The sequence below is a fragment of the Schistocerca serialis genome, chromosome 1 (genome assembly GCF_023864345.2).
Source record: "Schistocerca serialis cubense isolate TAMUIC-IGC-003099 chromosome 1, iqSchSeri2.2, whole genome shotgun sequence".
Lineage (NCBI taxonomy): Eukaryota > Metazoa > Arthropoda > Insecta > Orthoptera > Acrididae > Schistocerca > Schistocerca serialis.
Genome location: NC_064638.1, coordinates 870,924,605 through 870,948,104, shown reverse-complemented (window position 1 = coordinate 870,948,104; position 23,500 = coordinate 870,924,605). Strand labels below are relative to the sequence as shown.

At 39.1% G+C, this 23,500-nt stretch overlaps 1 protein-coding gene across 1 annotated transcript in view; it reads left to right on the top strand.

The window, feature by feature from the left end:
• The window catches only part of LOC126486014 (beta-glucuronidase-like), a 357,520-nt gene that overhangs the window by 295,438 nt on the left and 38,582 nt on the right, over positions 1 to 23,500 (top strand). Inside the window, exons 8-9 of the mRNA XM_050108918.1 lie at positions 2,239 to 2,411; positions 20,442 to 20,585. Of these exons, the coding sequence (XP_049964875.1) occupies positions 2,239 to 2,411; positions 20,442 to 20,585 (317 nt within the window). The remainder of the gene's footprint in view (positions 1 to 2,238; positions 2,412 to 20,441; positions 20,586 to 23,500) is intronic.

Sequence of the window (23,500 nt, the reverse complement as noted above, 5' to 3'; positions counted from 1 at the left end):
CATTGATCCCCTACCTCCTCCCACGATTTAATTAAAAAACATTCATCCACCTATCTTGCCCAGGATTTAATTAAAGAACATTGATCCATTCACTCAGTGCGCTCCTGCAAATTGACTGCATAGCAACAAAGAACAGAGAAACATTACACTGCTTTTTCAAATATATCTACAGTTGCGATGCTGTCCTTGGTTTGCAAATACTAGCACAGTTTAAACAGCTATGACTCAAAGAAGGAGCAGTTAAATTTATAATCATTATTAACAGCAATGTTTCACTCTTTCTTCTGAATGTATTACATCGAAACATTGTTCGCCTGCCTGCTGCTCTCTCATTGGCTATGTAACACAAACAGCTGACACATCTTCTTTTGTTCCCATCATACCTCAAGGCAACCACTGACAATATTCCTGCATGAAATGTGTAAGTATGCCACTGGTCCTATTCTAGACTTTTACCAATTACTCAACTGAGAAAATGAAGTGATGATTATTATGGAAACATCAATGTTCATAACTGTTATAAAACAGAAGCCACAAAAACACAAAGGAAAAAACTAACAGTAGACTTACAGATTTTGGGCCTGACAGTTCCTTCTTTGACTGGTATACTGCCAATTTTGAGAGCTAGATTCTTAATTTTTCTGTAAGTCATGCTGTGATTATCCACCATTCACTGACCAGTCAGTATACACATTTCTTCTGTTTCAGACAGCACATTTATTGAATTTTCATTTTTATATTTTAAGTTTGAAAAGGATTGCTCTTCATGCCCATCAATATTTTTAATATTTGGACATCTGATATCTTGAACAAGTGAAAGAAAATATTAAGATTTTCTTTAAATTCTGACATAATCTTCAGTACTGCATTATAAACACAAATACAAAAAATTAAACTTATTTACAAAGAGCTATATCTTACATAAATTAGGCCTAATTTACCAAGATTATCAACTGATGAAACCTAAAAACAAAACAAATTTGCTAGCCTTCTAGGTTGCATGCCTAACATTAGTGGCTGAATGTAAAAAAGAAAGAAAGCAATAACAACCATTAGATATGTGGGCAAAACAAAAATTCCTTAAGAGCAAAAGAAAGAAATGAGAATAAAATTCTCCAAAACAATGACCATCCCAAGTTTGCTGATGAAAGAAAAAACTTGGAACTTTTATTAACAGAAATACTTTGGAGCATAGTGCAAGAATTGTGGAAAAAGAAATCAAGGAATAAAGGTGTAAGAATTAAAGATATATATTGTAATGGATATCAAAATGGAAAAAAGAAAATTCTGTATTCATCATCTAATGAGTGTGTGTCCTAACTAGCATGTAGTGAAAGCTTGGTGATTTCAATTTACTGGTGGGAAAGACCTCATAGAATGAGGAAATGTTGGGACACTAGAACAGCTTATTCAGCCTAATTCTTGAAAGAAAATGGTGATGAATTAAGAGAAATGTCATTTTTTGGAGGTTTTAGGTTTTCAGTTTCTTATTAACAGTGCAGATTGCTTACTGCATATTGCTGAAGATAGATAAAAGTTTAACATTATTACCCCCAAGTAAACATTTTATTGTGCTACTACTCAGGTCTTACTTGCTATCAGAATAATATTTTTTCCTCCTATGTGTTTTATAATCATTCTCTGTTTATCTACTACTATACAATGAATTAGTTCCACATCTCATTGAGCTGATACTGAGCTGCTCTTTCACAATATCTCTCTCTTTCTTGACACAGCTTTACATAGAGTGCTAAAATTTAATGATAGTGTGATCAAAGATAAACTAAGCTAAAGTGCAAAATTAGGTGGCCCACTGATTATGATGCTATTAATGTGACAGAGTTGGACCTTTAGATGCCACGCTAAAATATTAGTAGACAATAATCTTGATCCAAAGAACAGTTTATAGAATTTGAGGAAATAATACATATTATAGCCTTAGAAGGAATACTTTAAACAGTTACAAGGATGAACTCTTAAAATAATGAAAGAACACAAAATCATCTAGATTTCTTTAACTTCTAATGCAAACCTAAATGCTGCTGTATACATTGATAACAGGAAATGATTTAGAAAGAGATATGGAAAAATTACTCTTAGTCAGGTAAGTCTGGGCTTATTTGTATCCATTTAAATCTGATTAAAAAAATTATAACACAGATTTATATAACTAAAAAGTAATCTTTTACAACACTGCATGTTTCAGTGACTGTATTGAACAAACTGAAATGGTTCCAGGTTTTTGGTAGGGGCTTAAATCTTCCTATGGTTTCTCGAGATCACAGCCTACTGAAATGGGTGGGAGCCAATGCATACAGAACATCACATTATCCTTATGCTGAGGAGACCATGGACTTTGCTGACCAACAAGGAATTATGATTATTGATGAATCTCCTGGCCTCAACATTGAGTGAGTGTTACATTATATGAGAACTTCATTAAATATGGATTGAAGTAAAATTTTATAACCGTTTTCATGGCAGATAAGTTAAACTGTAAAAAGGGCTGCACTTATTAACCACTATAATGTGTAACTCAGTAACACAGTTAGGTTCAATATGAAAACTTGGCCAAACATCCTACTCATGAGAATCCAATTCTGCATGTTATGTTAACTACATACCCAATATTAAAAGGTGATTGACTTGCTGATTTCTAGGTCAGTCAAACCTCTTACTTATTTGCACACTCCACATCACAATTATGAGGTCTCATTATGATGCGAAACCTTCTAGTTAGTTCTCAACAGTACCAAACTTTCTGGGTGAAAAATGTGGCAATATAGTGCCCATTCACATGAGTGCCTTTTAGATTAATATATGTAGGAATGTTATGGCAAAATGTAAATATTTTGTGGGTAAAGGGGACCATTCACTGAATAGCAAAAGCATTGGCTTGTCAAAAGGTACACACAAAAGCAAAAGGGCACAGCCCCCCCCCCCCCCCACACTTAATATCAGCTGTACACACAACGCCAGGATTGCATTTCGGCAAGCAGGTTAGGATGAGGTGGTGGCTGTGTCAGGTGAGGTGGGTACGGGAGAAAAAGATGGGAGGCAGGAGGAGTGCTTCGGGGTGGGTAGCTAACACATTGAAAGGGGGCATGTACGCTGGCTAGGAATGAGGAAGGGAGGGGTCACATATCCATGGGCAGGCATGTGGTACACAGATAGTGAAGCTGGTGGGGTACAGTGCACAACAAAGGTGATGTGGGGTGGGAGGGGGTGACAGGGCAAATGAGTGAGAAACTGTCAGTGAGAAGATATGGGAACAGTGGGTCAGGAGTGCTACGAGAGCAAGGGATATCTTTAAGGATAGCTCCCCATCCATGTAGTCTTGAAAGGCTGGTGGTGGAGGGAAGGATCCAGATGACCTGAGTTGTGAAACAGCTATGTGGACGGTTGGTTGGTTGTCATACTGATGTAACAAGCTGTGCAGTGATTGCAGCAGAGTTGATATATGGTATGGCTGCTTTCACAGGTGGCCTTGTCTCTGATGTGACAGGATAAGCCTGTTAGAGGACTGAAGAAGGAAGTGCTGCACCTAGGGCGGGTAGGACATGCACCTGGATCTACCAAGGGATATTATCCCTGTGGAAAGGAATTGGGAATGGGAGTGGATCAGGGGTGGACCTCGATGTTGTTAGGTTGGATGGGCAATGGAATATCACTTAGGAATGGGAAGGATCTTCTTTGGGACGTCCCTCATTTCTGGACCAAAGTTCTGTTGAAGGATATGGTTCATTTGTTCCAGTCCAGGGTGATGTTGGGTGTGCTACTTCACTGCTGATTCTTGGGGGTGGTGAGAATATGGCACACAAAATCTGTTCCCCTCAAAGGAGAATTAGTTGTGTGTGAGGATTTGGCAGGGTGAATGAGGAATGAAGTAGTGGGTTTGGAGTCAAAAACACATTGGGAGAGCTAGTGTACAATAGTGGCAAGGCCATGGACACGAGAAATGTGAGTGTATAGGGAGGTGGCATCAAGAGTGACAACTAGGGATTCACAGGATAAAGAGGTGTGGATGAAAGAACTTTGATGTGAGAGGCTAGTTTTCAGACAATTGGTTGGAAGTGTTGTCAACCAGAGTGGAAATTCTTTTAGTAGGAGCAGAACAACAAGTTACAATTGGGCATCCAGGATTGTTGGGTTTGTGGATTTTGAGAAGCATGTAGGAGGTGGATATGCTCCAGTCTACCTGACGCAACCGCTACTTAATCCTCGTCCACCAGCCGACATTTAATCCTTGCAATGTGTGTCCAGCTGGCAGAATGCAGTGGCACATGGGTAAACCATGAAAAATTTTTGTTTTTGGCTAAATAATTCACCCCTTTCTGTCCTGAATAGTCAAAGTAATTTCTCTGTCAACTGTCATATTAATAAATGTAACATGTTATTGTTTTTTGAGTTACAATTAACTGTTGACAAAAGTAATTCAGTCAGAATCTTTTATGAAATTCACAATATCACTTTTCCAGTTTTAGCTGTCATGAGGATGTGCCCTCTTAAAAATGTTTAACATTAATCTATCTTGGAAATATTCTTGAATTATTGAAGTACTCTATATTTGTCTAATCCTACTATCACTGAGCCATTTCATTTTCGTGCAGTATAGTGTTATCAATGTTGTAAGTGACAGACTAAAAATCTGAAGGTCCACATTTCAATCCAGAGGCAAAGTATTATGCTTATCACTTATTGCTTCTTTTGCCTCCAGAAATTATTTGTACATATGAAAAATACCAAGCTGTATGATGGTTCAGAATTTACATTTAAACTATAGCTCCTACTGTAGCTGGTTGGTTAAGTTAATTTAAAGCCCAGAGGAATACAAGGCTGTATCACCTCCAATAGGGCCATGCCTAGTAAAACACTGACCAATTTCAGGGCTGTGTACACCTTTACTTTTTTTTACCATATTGTCAACCACGTAATATAATTGCACTCTTTAGAAACTGAGTGTTTCCCTTATTTTAGAAAGGAAGTAAAAAATTGTTAGTTAAATTTTCCAATAATTTGTCTTTAATTTTGATCCCCCCCCCCCCCCCTTTCCTTCGCAAATGAATTTTGTCAGCTTTAGACAGAAATAGACTATTAACTATATCTGCTACATACTTTTTAATCTGATCCCCTACCATTCTATTAAAAAAATTATATTAATTTTATTTTTTGATTTGTTAATTTCGTGCAACTCCATACTTAATTTCATCTAGAAGTAATATACCATAGTTTTCTTAAATGGAGCATTTTTATTAATTCATAAATATTGATATTCTCAATGTCTTGAACATAAAATGAATATCTCACGTAATATATCATATTTACCTGATCAAAACGAGGCTTTTTTTCCCAAATTCGATATTCGAAAAACAAGGGGTCGTCTTATATTGGTGGATTAAACTATTGTGCTGAAGTCGACGTTCTTACATGGATTAAAAGATTCGTATAGGGGTCGTTTTACATTTACAGGTGAAATTTTGGCTATTGTGGTTTCGTACATATTTATTTGTTATTTCGAACAATCCTTAAGCATACGACATTTGAAACAATGTTACTGTCGCAAACGCTCGAGATATTCCGATACGCCAAAGCGCTCAATACACTATCGACGTCGCTCTAAAAGCCACATGACATTTAACTCGTGGCGCTAATTCAATTGGTACACGAGTAACTACGATCTAGCCACTACAACAATAAATATTCTTCTTAAAAATGACAATTTTGCGAAACACAGGAGGAAATAACATTAAATTTCATAAACTTAAAAAGTTTTGTTGTATCTGAACAGGTGTGCAATACATGTTCTCATACATGTATGGATATAGTATACACACATTATGCTGCTTTTTCAGTTAAAGTAACATTTAAAGACGAAAATCTTGCTCTTCAAAAACAATTACTTAATTCACAATCCAAGTGAATATTTTATTTAGTTATGAGAAACTAACGGTTTACCAAGCGGGTTACAAATGAGAAAGTCGGTTGGGGTACACGTGTTAGAATACTGGCGAAAATCATCACTAGCTTTCAATTAGCTTTAGAACAACCTGACGACATTCAGATGAAAAGTCTAACAAACGAAATAAATCATATTCAACTGACGGTAACTGTTGTCGCGAGAGTATGTTACAGCGGAATATCCTGTTGTGGAGATAAAATCTGAGAATCGGACTGAATAGTGACTCCGATCTTTTACTTATGTAGTAGTTGTTGTTTCTACCTACGACCTCCACTCTCGAAGACATTTCCGTCCATGTTGCACTGTTGCTCAAGCACAGCACTACTGAAAGCTGGAGGGGGGACTGTGACGCACCTTGGCTGTGAACTACGATGAGTGCACAGAGGAGAGTGTTGAGCAGGCAGAAATTTTGCCGTTCAGCCAACAATGAGAATATACGAGTACACCGCGTACTTTGGCTTTTTATTAACATCTACCATAATCAAATTGGTTTGCCTGAATCCATTTGCACTCGGAATCAGGTTGACCTCAAAACTGGACAAACACTCAACAATAGCAAATACGTCTGCAAGTGACGCTAAAAGTCTAGACATGGGTGTACTTATTTGTCGACGCTCACTGTGATGTATGACGGGAACGATTGGGGATAGTTTAGCTGCTGGTTCTACACAGCCAATGAGAGAGCGCGAGCAGACGATATGTTTGGGAGCAAGAGACATAACGTCCTCGCGTCAGCATAGAGGCGAAATCCACTGTGTTTCGAAAAAAAAAACAGCAACTTTTTGAGCCCCACAGTAACCAAAACCTCAGAAATTGCGACACGATCGGTGGAAACAGCCCCATATTTGTGACCATGGAGAAATAACTTTCACAGCTGTCCTGTTAAGATGACGCCAATGATGATGAAAAATAGCGATACCATAGACGACAGGCTAAGTAAACAAAAAAGGCAATGAAGATAAAAATTAGTGTAAACAATTTCTTTTTGTTAACTTTTTTCTCTCTGTATTATCAAAATGAAGACCATCAATAAATTGCATAAATTTAGAATGCGTGTAATGTTCAACTTTGTGGATAGATTCATTACATCAATAGTAGCTTGTAATTTTTATTTGTCAGAATATGTTGAAAAATAAATTTTTCTAAAGGAGGCTCTTAAAAAAATGGGGTCGTCGTCGTATGTTCAGGGTTATCTTATACTTGAGTAAATACGGTACCTCTTCCTATTGCTTCCAAGGCTCCAGGACCTGATGGAATCGTGTCAAATTCTGCAGAGAATTTGCAGATGAGTTAGCTCCTATTTTAGCTGTAATATACCACAGATCCCTCGTACAAAACTGTGCCCAGTGACTGGGAGAAAGCACAGGTCACACCTGCGTACAAGGAGGGCATCAGAAAGGATCTACAGGAACACTGATTTCCATCTGTTGTAGAAAATTCTGAGTTGAAATATAATGTGGTATCTTAAATTTATAAAAAGAAGGGTAGGATGAATCATCAAAGATTTGTGTGATTCGTGGCAGAACATAAGTTGGGCTTTTCGGAATTTTATTTAACAGTCACTTAAGAGTAAATACCAATTATTCCAGGAAAAGCTGATTACTAAGGTCGAATAAACAGTAGTGGAAAAACTAGCATTATATTTCAGGCTTCAACCTGTCACTCCCCCAGGGACCACAAAGATATGATCAGACTGATAATAGCGTGCGCTGAGGCATTTAAACACTCAGTCTTTCACGTCGATCGGCATCATAACTGTGCAAGCCACCTTGATGGTGTGTGGCGGAAGGAACTTCCGATATCATTAAATGATCCTCCACTTCCTCATTCCACTCGCGAGTGGCCCATGGGAAGAATGATTGTCAGTAACCCTATGTATTAGCTCCAATTTTTTTTTTTTTACTTTTCTCGTCATGGTCTTTTTGTAAGGTGCATGTGGGAGGAAGTAACATGTTGTCTGACTCTTCCTGGAAAGTGTTCTCTCGAAATATCAATAGCAAATCTCTCCATGATGCACCATGCCTCTCTTGCAATGTCTTCCACTGGAGTTTGTTGAGCATCTCTGTAATGTTCTCACGCGAACTAACAATTCCATGATGAAAAGCACTTTGTTGGATCTTCTCTACATGTCATACATGGTAAGAATCCCGTTTGATGAACAGCACTCAAGAATCCATTTAACAAGTACCTTATAAGCCACTTCCTTTGTGGATGAGTTACATTTCCATAAGATTCTTCCTATGAATCTCAGTCTGGCATCTGCTTTTCCTGGTATGTGTTATATGTGGCCATTCTACTTAATCGCTCCGGGTAGTTACTCCTAGACATTCAATGGTAGCAGTTTGTCATCCAAAGTGTATTTGTATTATGGAGGATTTGTTTTCCTGTGTATGCGCAATATAACACGTTCAGGGGAAACTGCCAGAGCCTGTACCACTTATCAATCCACTGCAAGTCATTCTACAAATTGATACTGTCTTCTGGCATCGCTAATTTAATCTTCTATAGACAACCACGTCATCTGCAAAGTCTTAATGAGCTTCCAACGCTTTCTATTACATATACATGGCAACAAGTAATGGTTGCAGCACATTTCCTTGGGGTACTCTAGAAATTACATTTACACTTGCCGATTTTGACCAGTTAACGGTGATATGGTAAATTCTACCTGCAAGGAAGTCTTGAATCCGGTCAAAAATCTGATGTGACACTCGATAAGCTCATTTTTTTTCACTAATCAGCAGTGTCGGACGCTTTTATAAGTCTTCCTGAAGTCAATGAATACGGCATCAACATGAGTATCATTGTATACACCACTATGCAACTCACGGAGGAACAGCGTGAGCTGATTTTGCAAGATCTCTGTTTGCAGAATCCGCATTGATTTTCATAGGGAAGATTTTCGTTCTCCAAAAACGTTATAATTCTTGAGCTTAGAACAAGTTCCATAATTCTATAACAGATTGATGTCAACAATACAGGCTTATAATTATATGTATTTGTCCTACTGCTCTTTTTTCCCATCACCAGGTACCCTTTCTTGCTTCAGAAATCTGTGATAACTGTTGCTAGAAGGGGAGCAAGTTCTATCACATAATCTTCGCGGAATCTTATATATCTCATCTGGTCCTGATGTCTTTCCACCACATCTACATCTACATCTACATCCATACTCCGCAAGCCACCTGACGGTGTGTGGCGGAGGGTACCTTGAGTACCTCTATCGGTTCTCTCTTCTGTTCCAGTCTCGCATTGTTCATGGAAAGAAAGATTGTCGGTATGCCTCTGTGTGGGCTTTAATCTCTCTGATTTTATCCTCATGGTCTCTTCGCGAGATATACGTAGGAGGGAGCAATATACTGCTTGACTCCTCAATGAAGGTATGTTCTCGAAACTTCGACAAAAGCCCGTACCGAGCTGCTGAGCGTCTCTCCTGCAGAGTCTTCCACTGGAGTTTATCTATCATCTCCGTAACGCTTTCGCGATTACTAAATGATCCTGTAACGAAGCGCGCTGCTCTCCGTTGGATCTTCTCTATCTCTTCTATCAACCCCATCTGCTGCGGATCCCACACCGCTGGGCAGTATTCAAGCAGTGGGCGAACACGCGTACTGTAACCTACTTCCTTTGTTTTCATATTGCATTTCCATAGGATTCTTCCAGTGAATCTCAGTCTGGCATCTGCTTTACCGACGACCAACTTTATATGATCATTCCATTTTAAATCACTCCCAATGCGTACTCCCAGATAATTTATGGAATTAACTGCTTCCGGTTGCTGACTTGCTATATTGTAGCTAAATGATAAGGGATCTTTCTTTCTATGTATTCGCAGCACATTACACTTGTCTACATAGAGATTCAATTGCCATTTTCTGCACCATGCGTCAATTCGCTGCAGATCCTCCTGCATTTCAATACAATTTTCCATTGTTACAACCTCTCGATATATCACAGCATCATCCGCAAAACGCCTCAGTGAACTTCCGATGTCATCCACAAGGTCATTTATGGGTATTGTGAATAGCAACGGTCCTACGACACACATGAAATCACTCTTACTTCGGAAGACTTCTCTCCATTGAGAATGACATGCTGCGTTCTGTTATCTAGGAACTCTTCAGTCCAATCACACAATTGGCCTGATAGCAATTCTGTGAAGCGTTATCTAAATGTCTACCATTTTCACATTCGTATTTGAAAGATGGGATTGTGTTACAATCCTCCACAGCGAAACAGTTTTGAAATACCGAATTCAGTATTTTGGCCTTCTTTCTGTTGTCTCCCGTTTCGGTGTCAGTATGGTCACTGAGTGAGTGAATAGATTTCGAACTGCTTACTGATTTTACATAAGACTAAAGAAAGGTAGACAAAATCTTACTTTCAAAGTTACTGAACGGTTCTCTCATTGCTCTTCATACTCTCTCTTTTTCTTGGCTCAGCTTTTGTTTGTCAGCTCGGTTTTGACTTCCGTTATATTTGTGGTGAAACTCCCTTCGTGTATGTAGCAGCTTTCTAATACAGCTATTAAACCATGGCGAGTCTTTCACATCCCCTAAGATCTTTGTAAACCCCTCTCATATGTAAAAAGTATCAGCACAGTCTAACATAATTTTAAGACTGTGGTATTAGTTGGCGGCTAGCCCATCTGACAACAATGACAGTACATCTGTTTACTTGTCAGCGCTTGTAGTTATGACGAGAGGAATACATTCAGTTTAAGAATTTGAATTCTGGTACTTATCTAGCTGGTGCGCTGATCTGCTTCTGCTTTCTTCAGCTGTTTTCAAATGTTGGGCGGTAGGTTGTTTGATATTTAAACTGGACAAAAGATATTTTCCATTTGTTTATTTCAGAAAGCCATGCCATCTCCTCATTACTGCTGTGTATCAATTAGAATTTATAAAATCATAGTTTGTTGAGCAACGTTGCTAAGCATCAAAGCATAACAAGCTACTAGCCTCCACCACTGACGTCTCTCTCTGACCGACTGACAAGCCAACAATTGCGTTTTAATAGCTTCGATTCTTGGAATTGTTTGGTTAGTTGTATTTAGTTTTTATAATAAAGCCGATAACAGAAAACATAAGAAGAATTGGAATTTTTATGTCTTTAATTTTAGCTAGTCACATTTGGACATTACTCGATCTTTGAACTGATGTGTAGTAGATACGAGTTATAAATATAAACGCCGTTGTGAAAAAATACCTTTAGTTTGTGTATGCTAATAAACATTTAAATAATATTATAATCCATTCTACTTTTCCTCTGAACATAAATACGATAATTGTAGAGAAATTAATTTACAGAGACATGGTATTTTTCTATTATGTGATAAAATTGGTTTCATTATGGTATGGATTATATCTCCTACCTCTGACAAAGTCGTTAGTGTTTGTTTGTATACCTGATTTGGTCTAAATTGGGAAATGTAGCCGTAATGTGAAGAAAATGGTAAAAAAGGAGCAATGTTGCTTGTTTTACTGCACCTTGCTTGGATTATACCCGTCTAAGGTATATTGAATGATGCTTTTGAATTTTTCCCTGTTTGTGGTCCGCATTCTCGTCCTCATCACTAAGTATTTGATGCTGACTACTCAGACACTCTGCAATTTATATTCTGTCACTCTTGCTACCGTATGCGATTATATCTTCCTTCCTTTCTTAACATTCCTTGTAAAACCCGTAGTAATAGTTGCTATCACAGCCTTATGATCACTACCTTCCTCTACGTTTACTGATTTGGTAAGTTCCGGCCCGTTTGTTGCTGGGAGGTCTAAGATGTTGCTTCCAAAAGTTGGTTCTCTAGCTATTTGCTCGAAGTAATTTTCAGACAAGACATACATAATAATGTCACACAAAACCCTGTCTCTGGCACCGGTTGTGATAGCATGACTTTCTTAATCTATATCTGGCAAGTTGGAGTCCCCCCCCCCCCCCCTCCTCCCACTCAATTACAACAACACGAAGATGAAAATTATTAATGATATTCTGCAAGTTCTCTCTGAAACACTCTACCACAACAGCTCCTGACCCTCGTGGTCTATAGGAGCATACGATTACCATTTTTGACTGACCTCTGGTGATTAACTTCATCCACATAAATTCTCATTCGGAATCCATGATAACCTTGATAGATATTATCAAGTTCTTTAATAAAACAAATACGCCGCCACCATTCTACATCTACATGGATACTCTGCAAATCACATTTAAGTGCCTGGCAAAGGGTTCATCGAACCACCTTCACAATTCTCTGTTATTCCTATCTCGTATGGCGCGCGTTAAGAATGAACACCTATATCTTTCCGTACGAGCTCTTATTTCCCTTATTTTATCGTGGTGATCGTTCCTATGTAGGTCGGTGTCAACAAAATATTTTCGCATTCGGAGGAGAAAGTGGGTGATTGGAATTTCGTGAGAAGATTCCGTCGCAACGAAAAACGCCTTTCTTTTAACGATTTCCAGCCCAAATCCTGTATCATTTCTGTGACACTCTCTCCCATATTTCGCGATAATACAAAACGTGCTGCCTTTCTTTGAACTTTTTCGATGTACTCCGTCAGTCCTATCTGGTAAGGATCGCACACCGCGCAGTAGTATTCTAAAAGAGGACGGACAAGCGTAGTGTAGGCAGTCTCCTTAGCAGGTCTGTTACATTTTCTAAGTGTCCTGCCAATGAAACGTAGTCTTTGGTTAGCCTTCCCAACATTTTCTGTGTGTTCCTTCCAATTTAAGTTGTTCGTAATTGTAATACCTAGGTATTTAGTTGAATTTACGGCTTTTAGATTTGACTGATTTATCGTGTAAGCAAAGTTTAATGAGTTCCTTTTAGCACTTATGTGGATGACCTCACACTTTTCGTTATTCAGGGTCAATTGCCACTTTTCGCACCATTCAGATATTTTCTTCTAAATCGTTTTACGGTTTGTTTTGATCTTCTGATGACTTTATTAGTCGATAAACGACAGCGTCATTTGCAAACAACCGAAGGCGGCTGCTCAGATTGTCTCCAAATCGTTTATATAGATAAGGAACGCCAGAAATCACTTCTGTTTTACACGATGACTTTCCGTAAATCACTACGAACTGTGACCTCTCTGACAGGAAATCACAAATCCAGTCACATAACTGAGACGATATTCCATAAGCACGCAATTTGAATACGAGCCGCATGTGTGGTACAGTGTCAAAAGCCTTCCGAAAATCCAGAAATACGGGATCGATCTATAACACCTAGTCAATAGCACTCAACACTTCATGTGAATAAAGAGCTAGTTGTGTTTCACAGGAACGATGTTTTCTAAACCCATGTTGACTGTGTGTCAATAGTTTTCTTCGAGGTGAGTAACCTATCTTTATAATAAATATTCCAATCTGAACTTACGATTTCGTTGCTCGCCACTTCCAGTGTGAACCAACCTTCTGTTCCTAATACTGTCTGGGCATTATAACCTTCAATAAGCAGTACTAATTCTAAGACTCTTCCTTGGATGGTCCTGCAGTTTACTAATATCATACTAACCTTTTCTGTATCCTGTAAATGCATTCGTATTTGCAAATAATGACAACCATCAGCTGTAGAATGGAAAGACGACAATGAAAATTTGTGGCGGACTGATACTCGAACCCGCCTTACCATTTGGATATCTGTGCACGACGTACGGCCACACGCAAACTTCCATATGTCGTCAACCATGCCTCTTCGATCTGGACTCGTACATCCATTATGTATATTCCTATACATGTCAGACGTTGTACTTGAAAATCGTTTTTTATATCCGATCTGCGAGGATGAGCATTATCTGGGATTGTTATGGCTGTTGTAACTTCGATTTTTGCAGGCATTTCATCTCTGATCCCAAGGGAAGGGATTCTCTAACGTAAAAATCCCCCATGTGCACGCCACATGTATTCTACTACCCTATCGCAGCTTCCTGTTAAGGCTAGAAACTCTGCTTGCACGACAGCTACTGCAGGAATTAAATATGCAAACTCAGATGCACTGATCTAAACTAACACAAGATTCAAACATAGTCAAATGACATGGTGCTTCTGGCGGAGGAAAAATTACATGAGCAGGCCAACTCACACAAGGATATGCACTAGGACTTATGCAGAAATAATAACTTAAGAGTACTTTATGTGAATGGAACAAGCAGTAACTGTGACATGTATAGTACAATGCTAACATGTGGTCTGTGGTTCACACTGATTTGCAGAGTTTGTATGAAGATGTAGGAAGTATTGAAATACAATTGTTCACAATTAATCAATGTACAATAATTTCCCTTTTATCACTGTCTTAATTTCCGTATACTTGGACATTGTAACATATGTGGATGAGATATTTAAATCTGGCGACACTTTCTGACATTTCCTGGCAAATTGTTCCACATTTTTACTCTTCTTATGCTTTCTCATGTGAGCTCACCCATGCGTATTTCCAGTGGCCGATCCAGGATTTTGTTTTGGGAGGGGCTTGACCCAGCTGAGCGTAGTCTTTCTCAAGGTAAACATTAATACACTAAAACGCACACACAATTTTATTTTGCTCATTTAACGCATAGCGAGTCTTCTCGGATAACGCTTTGCAAATTCTTCAATGACTTCGACAGGTTGTAGGTAGCCAGATATATCTCGATGTATATACATGGCAGCCAAACCATTCAACCTGTCATCCGTCAATGTCGTACGAAGGTACGACTTTTATCAGTTCAAGCGAAGAGAAGCTACGCTCCACACCACAAGTAGATACTGGTAATGCAGCGATAATTTGTAAAAGAATTTTTATATTAGGGAAAAATTCATTTGTCTCTTGTTGTGCCTCTGCTGTTGTTTGGGGAGGATGTTCCCTGTCTCTCCAGACCTCCTTCCAAAGAGTTATTTCTCCCGATAACGAGAGAGGATGAGACAAGTCGCTGCTGTAAACACGTGCAGCTGCCACTAAAGAGCTCGATTTTCTGTTTTTACGATGGAACTTGGTATAAGGGTGAACAGGTCGAGAATTGAAGAGTGCTCTGCTCTCGAAAAGCGACTCCTCAACTGTCCCAATACAAAATCGATGAAAGAAAGGAATACATTCAATCTGAAACAAAACACGACATGACATTATTCTCGAACTCGAAAGAACAGAAAAGAAAGAAATGCTGCATCAAGCAAAAAGCGTGTGTATGTATTAAAGGTTTATTTTGCCTGTAGTATTCCTTAGCATCAGGTGCTTCATTATTTGAGTGAAGAGTAGAACTATTGGCGATTCTGGGTGACTGCATTGGGATGTCCAAAGGTTGTACGATATGACATGCCTCTTGGAAAATTTCTTCATATTTCGTTTCTCTGTATCGTTCCAGTGTTCTTATTACACTGCCTACCATCTCATAGCAAAGGTTGAGATCTAATTCAACAGACTGAAGTTGCCGTGAAAGCGAAACGGTAACTTCAAATACATCGGCGGTTGCCGTCAAAGTTAAGACAAAGTCATATCGTTGAATAGAAGCCAGAAGACTTTCACTTTCCGATGACGGAGAAGTTTTGTCCATTTCTTCAAGGAACTGTACGATAAAGTCAAAGAGCTCTTTGAATTGAAAAAGTGGATCATGCTTTTCAAGCCAGTGTGTATCAGTAAGACTTTGTAACTTTAACTCTTTTCGCTTCTGGGCGTTTTTCAAGGATAGCTCGTTTGATAAATTTGAATCTTTTTGCTGGCTTGCGCACGACTTACAACTCCCATCATATTGCGAATACTAGGCAAGCTGCAGGCTCTTGCGATAGCTAGGTTTAGTTTATGTGCCGCACAACGCATGTAAGTCGCTAGCGGTTGGAACTGATTTATTCGCACTGACCTTTCCAGACATGTTGGCACCTCCATCACACTGAGTTGTTCCGTGCCACTGGAATCCGTTGTTTCATCGCCAAGAACAGCATAACATTTTGCTTCTTTGACTCGTGCTTTTTTTTGTAAATTGAGACACCTGATACATACAGTGAGTTGTTCCGTGCCACTGGAATCCGTTGTTTCATCGCCAAGAACAGCATAACATTTTGCTTCTTTGACTTTGTCGTGTACGTTTTTCATAATTACAGAATGGCAACAATCAATCAGCTGACTCTGAGTTGTTTTGCTCAGATATGTAGCATTTTTTGGCGCTATCTCTACATGTTTTTGGAGAGACGTATCACCTGAGGCAATGCTAAAATTTAAAAGAACTCGAAATTTTCCTTGGCTGATTTCATTCCGGTAGCCGCTTAACAGTATGTTTTCTCGACCACATAATATGATCGTCTTTACTATAGGAATCAGCCGCTCTCTGTTTGATATAATCATTTTCACTTTCTCAATTTCGATTAAATTATTTACAGCTTATTCAGGGTTTTTATGAACTTCTGAAATGTGCTTTTTAAAACTGTCATTTTGTGGTAATCTGTAGCAGAATAGTTTCTGAAGATTTCTAGTGTCTTTTTGTATTTGCAAAGTGGACGAATGTCTAAAGATCTTAGAGCCACAGAATGCTTGCCCCCACTACGAGGTTTTCTGAAGACTCTGTCAGATGTTTATACTTTTCCTCGTCACTGAGTACTTTTCCTACCACATAAGAAATATCAAAAGGATTTTCAGCGGAAGTAATCGATGTACTAGCCACTCCCACTGACACTGGTTCCAGTTCTATAACAGCAGCAAACAATTACAGATTTTAAGTAAATAACGCGGTATAATAGTATGAAATTCGCGGCAACACCGGCATTCGCACTAAGAAAGCTAGTTTAAAAAGAACTCAAAACCGAAAAAAAACCCGATGATTGATATTACATTACATTATTTACCCTAAATATTACTTCACGCTGTCTTTTGTAGGGCAGACAGAGAAGATCGAGTGCTCAGAGCATTTTTGTTGCCAACAGTGAAATGAGATTTCCTTCTAAAAGAACTTATTCAAAACTATACACCACTGCATTTTTTATCGTGCCTTTAACAAAACCATTAGACTGTTTTCTTTTAAGCACTGAGTACGTTGATTAACCAAAAGTATGAGACAGTTCAATTTATCCCTTTGTTTAAAGCTAGAACAATATTATGAAATGTGGCACAGCGAACTTACCTAAGAGAAAATGAAGAGCTCGGTGTTACCAACGTCTTCCTCGACAGAAGGGTCAACACCAGAGGCAGAGGTAGTGGCGGATAAAGTATGTTCAGATGCTTTACATGTCGTTAACAGTTCCTATCAGGTCACATGACACTGAATAAAACCGTGAACAGCTGTTAATTGATGGTCTTTTAACACGATCGGTTTCACTACGTTAAAGTAACATCTTCAGGTATTAGTGGTGTCATATAAATTACCACATGGAGGTACCCCAACGTTCGTAGTCAGAGAATCCAACCCCATGAAGAGGGGAAGTGCTCAACGAATAAAAAAAAGGCGAAAAATGGGGGCGAATAGTGCAGGGGATGCGGCAACTGTAGTCACTAAATGGCTCTGAGCACTATGGGACTCAACTACTGAGGTCATTAGTCCCCTAGAACATAGAACTAGTTAAACCTAACTAACCTAAGGACATCACAAACATTCATGCCCGAGGCAGGATTCGAATCTGCGACGTAGCGGTCTCGCGGTTCCAGACTGCAGCGCCTTTAACCGCAGGGCCACTTCGGCCGGCTGTAGTCACTAGTCGTAAGGGTAAAACACTAGCGGATTCACAGACTACGAACGTTGGGAGCATCTCCATGCGTTGATTTATGTGACACCACTTACACCCGAATATGCTGCTTTAACGAAGCGAAACCGGGCGGGTAAATAAACAATCAGTTAACAGCTGTCTGCGTTTTCAACGGCTGTGGATGTCCATGTTACAAAGTTGTAAGTTCCTATCTGCATCAGCATTTCTGTTGACAGTTCGTTATTGTGGCAACATTGTTTCTTCCTTCCGATTCCTGCTCCAATCGACAAAGCGAATTCGTCATTTCGGATTTCATTTTATTTCTCGCTTTAGTTTTAATAATGTTCATCTGGCTTTAAAGTCTTTCCACTTCCGCATTCGACCATGGTAACATTAGTCGTGACAGCGCAAAAGTTGCCAATTCGTGAAATGAGTTGACGTCATTTGCATCTCTGTGTTGAAACACTTCACACTAGAAATTAACAGCGTCTGTTTCGGACCATTTGACAAGAGCTGAACTTTGTCATTGAAATCAATGTTTGTTATTGTGCCAGGGTCAATATTACACGATTCACGGAGAGGAATCAATTACTCTTTAACAACACGAAGAGCTTTGGACACTATAAGACGTGAAATTCTCCTCAAAATTTCATTGTTGTCCGGAAGTTGTTGCAACAACTGAATTATTATTGGTGCACAAGCTGGATGCATCTCAGACATAGGACACGTTCTTGTTCTGGATATAATTCAGATTTTCTCAATTCATTAACCTTATTTTCGAACTAATATCCAAGATAAGTTTTGCTATCTAAGTGGATTTCAAAGTCTAACTTTAATTTTCTTCACATAGGATATGTAGGGACAAAAACTTTTTTTATTAATGATTCTGTTAGCACAACGTGGTTATTTAGCAGCTTCCACTGATCCTCTGTGTTAGGATCAAAATGTGATTAACCAGATGCACATTTGGAAGAATCGTCTTGGAAAATATTTAAATACGCCTAATTGGATTCATCAGAAAATACTGAATAAAGCATTTCTGCAGTGTAACAGTTGTCTTTGATTCGCGTTATGTCAATGTGCTTTCTAAGCTGGAGCCGCTGGTCTGTAGTTTTTGTTAACACAGGTTTTATGGACAACCATTGCGTATCACATGCGCGTGGAATTTTAAGGGGTTCTGCTTCTTTGACAGCCTGACAAATATCACTGTTGGCGAGTTCAAGACTGCAAAAACCAATTGTACGTTTTCTTAGTTAAGAAGTCCAGATTTCCTGGAGCGTCTCACTTGCAGCAGAAGTAGCAAGTTGAACTGAATGGCTTACACATTTTATAACAATCAAATCCAGAATTACATTTTTCAAAATCTGGTTGACACAACTTTGACCACCTACAATTGCATTCGTACAGTCTGTGCCTATTCCCTGCCGCTTATTTAGATCTAATTTAAGACAGTAGGATAATACCAAGTTTAATTTGAGTTTGGTCACGGGTGGATCCAGATGCTTATGGGAGGGGCCTTGAGCCTCTTATCCCTCCCTCTGAATCCGCTGTATATTTAATAAATTCTCCAAAGTGTGGCTGTTTCTCTTCTATGTGCAAGGTTTTATTATTTCATGATCATTTCCGGTCTTCTGCAGGCTTCCATTACATACTTGACTGATTTCTAAGGCACTCTTTTGTCTGCTTAGATAGGCATCTGTGGAGGATCTCTTATTGCTGTAGCAAATTCCAACTGTGGTTTCTCAAGTGGTAAGGCGGCATTCTTCATTATACCATTGCACCTTTCAGTGCATCATTAACACTTTGTAATTTACAACAATTGTCAATTTGAAGATTGACTTTAAAAAGTGGTAGAGTTTTATTGGTACCTACTGCCAATGCATATCACTGAGAGGCAAAAACATTGAATTATAACTGTTAACTGAATTTTTAGAAGAATACTATCCCTGGGAAATTCTGCCTGGGTTTTTGTATGTAATTCAGTATAACAACCAGATTAATATTTCTATTTAATGGTATGTTTATCCTTTACACTTGCACTAAAATATAACAAATTTTTTTACAATAAACATCGTGTGCTATTGAACTTTGACATAAAACTGATTACATCTTCTGCACTGGCGCCAACTAACTTCCATTATAGACACTACATAGATTAAATTCAGACTGAATTGATGAACACTGCTGCTGGACTATAAATAAGTTAAAATAATCACCATATTTCATACTATTGTTAGTGATTGTACACAATCAAACTTATAATAAAATTATGCTTTTACATAATACTAGATACAAAAAATGAAAATACCTTTTACATAAATTGATTCATTGTTAGATGTATTTTTCATTGTGAAGTTCTATCACGACTTAGGGGTTGACAATTAATTTCAGAAAACAATAACTTAATTACAAAATATCTTTCATTACTAATATTTACAATTAATCTTGATTTAATAATTAACACTATACATCTGACATTTTCAAGGTAAACAGTTTTTGAATATAATTTCAGGGACTGATGCCAAACAGAGGTTCTGGAAATTACTGTGAAAGTAAATTTGCATAAAATAATGATAATTTGAAAGCTGGAAACAAGGTTTTCTTAGTGTATAGCTAATTATAAACTCTACTCAGGTGGAAACAAGAATGCCCATATTAGCAGTCATTTACAAAATACATGTCTATATAGAACCTTTGGATCAGAATGTGCATCAATCCTGGCATCTGTAATTTCCTTATATTGTTACCTGTCCTATTGCATCACAATCTGCAGACACTTCTTCAATCCCTAGTTTTAAATTTATGTATTACGATCTGTATGTTTCAGGAATTATTCTCCAGAGCTACTGGAAAACCACAAAAGATCACTAACAGAGTTGATTACAAGGGACAAGAACAGGCCAAGTGTTATCATTTGGTCAGTATCTAATGAACCACGTACACAGCTTGATGGAACTGAGGACTACTACAGGTCATTAGCAACAGACATTAGAACTTAATTACTGGTAAAATGATATCTTCCAATATTATTCAAAAATAGTGTCTATAAACTCAATTCTGCACATGTTGTACTGCAATAAATCTTTCAGCAGATGATAATCAATACTTTGAGGTGCCAAGAACATTTATTCTTCCTTTGCTTGGTTTTTTCATTATCATCACTGTCTTGCACGTAGTCACCATATATAAATGTGAAATGTACCAACTGCAGTTTCAATACTAATCTTTTGAATTTTCGTTTTATTGAAGGGGTGTTGCATTTCCATAAAAAGATAACTTATACATTGTGGTATCCCTGGTATTCAATTAAAGTACTCTCTGAACAGTTTGATAGCACTAACCACTAAATGATCAAGTCCACACCATAACTATTACTTCAAGTGTTTATTAAGACAAAGACATACACAGATTCTCTTGCAGCACTGCCTCTATAAAGATTGACTTCACACGGCTTCAACCATGTCATTTACACGAAATCACAATAATGAGAGATGTACAAGAACATGCTGCTTCTCTACATTTCATAGTTTGCAATCAATGTTTTACATATTTGGATAATTTGGTCACAGATTAAACGTTGTCTTGGCACATACTTCTATATTCAATAATTACATTGATTTCTATTCTATTCTATGATTTAGAGACAGTAAGTTTTGTAAATACATGATTTCAAGTGGATTAACAATGGATTATAGGAGTTATTTAACTTTTGCATTAAGTGGATTTCAATATTCCTAATATGTTTCCAATAATATAAAGTTGTGCACTTCAGATACATTTACTGTGAGTCTCCCTAAATAATTTGGAAGTCATAGTATGTGGGTTTGTTTGATTTGGGCTGCATAAATTAGCAGTTAATATACACTGAATCTGTAATGAAAAACTGCCAATTATATGCCTGAGTTCTTGTTTTGTACATCAAAATTCATATACCAACCAGATAATGAATGACACTGTAGGTTTAGTGTAACTTTACAGTGAGCAATGTGTGGTAATTGTCCCATTCTGCCACATTACAACTGTAATAAATGAAGGTATGTGAGTATAAAAACTATGTTTAGTTACGAAATTTATCTTTTGTGATGAAAGTTGGCTTTTAGGCCTACGTGCTAGATATTTATTGAATCAGTGTATTATGATGCATGCAGTTAACCAGTACTATTTATGAATAAGACAAATCCTAGTTCTATACTTTTCACTTTATTTTGAAATGGAAATTATTTGGAAAGGTGTCTTACATAGGTACGATTTCTTTGAGTGAATTGTTGCTCCCTTAATTTAATTTTTTATTTTCATTGTTAAAGGTGTTTAAAATAATCTATTATATTAATAGCACTGTGATCTAAACTAAATAAGTGTAATGAAAATACCAGAATAGAAGACTAGCTATGTTGCACAGTAATGAACACATCACTTGTTGGAACAAGGGATAACAGGAAATACACTCCTGGAAATGGAAAAAAGAACACATTGACACCGGTGTGTCAGACCCACCATACTTGCTCCGGACACTGCGAGAGGGCTGTACAAGCAATGATCACACGCACGGCACAGCGGACGCACCAGGAACCGCGGTGTTGGCCGTCGAATGGCGCTAGCTGCGCAGCATTTGTGCACCGCCGCCGTCAGTGTCAGCCAGTTTGCCGTGGCATACGGAGCTCCATCGCAGTCTTTAACACTGGTAGCATGCCGCTACAGCGTGGACGTGAACCGTATGTGCAGTCGACGGACTTTGAGCGAGGGCGTATAGTGGGCATGCGGGAGGCCGGGTGGACGTACCGCCGAATTGCTCAACACGTGGGGCGTGAGGTCTCCACAGTACATCGATGTTGTCACCAGTGGTCGGCGGAAGGTGCACGTGCCCGTCGACCTGGGACCGGACCGCAGCGACGCACGGATGCACGCCAAGACCGTAGGATCCTACGCAGTGCCGTAGGGGACCACACCGCCACTTCCCAGCAAATTAGGGACACTGTTGCTCCTGGGCTATCGGCGAGGACCATTCGCAACCGTCTCCATGAAGCTGGGCTACGGTCCCGCACACCGTTAGGCCGTCTTCCGCTCACGCCCCAACATCGCGCAGCCCGCCTCCAGTGGTGTCGCGACAGGCGTGAATGGAGGGACGAATGGAGACGTGTCGTCTTCAGCGATGAGAGTCGCTTCTGCCTTGGTGCCAATGATGGTCGTATGTGTGTTTGGCGCCGTGCAGGTGAGCGCCACAATCAGGACTGCATACGACCGAGGCATACAGGGCCAACACCCGGCATCATGGTGTGGGGAGCGATCTCCTACACTGGCCGTACACTACTGGTGATCGTCGAGGGGACACTGAATAGTGCACGGTACATCCAAACCGTCATCGAACCCATCGTTCTACCATTCCTAGACCGGCAAGGGAACTTGCTGTTCCAACAGGACAATGCACGTCCGCATGTATCCCGTGCCACCCAATGTGCTCTAGAAGGTGTAAGTCAACTACCCTGGCCAGCAAGATCTCCGGATCTGTCCCCCATTGAGCATGTTTGGGACTGAATGAAGCGTCGTCTCACGCGGTCTGCACGTCCAGCACGAACGCTGGTCCAACTGAGGCACCAGGTGGAAATGGCATGGCAAGCCGTTCCACAGGACTACATCCAGCATCTCTACGATCGTCTCCATGAGAGAATAGCAGCCTGCATTGCTGCGAAAGGTGGATATACACTGTACTAGTGCCGACATTGTGCATGCTCTGTTGCCTGTGTCTATGTGCCTGTGGTTCTGTCAGTGTGATCATGTGATGTATCTGACCCCAGGAATGTGTCAATAAAGTTTCCCCTTCCTGGGACAATGAATTCACGGTGTTCTTATTTCAATTTGCAGGAGTGTAGATATGATCGCCAGTTGTGA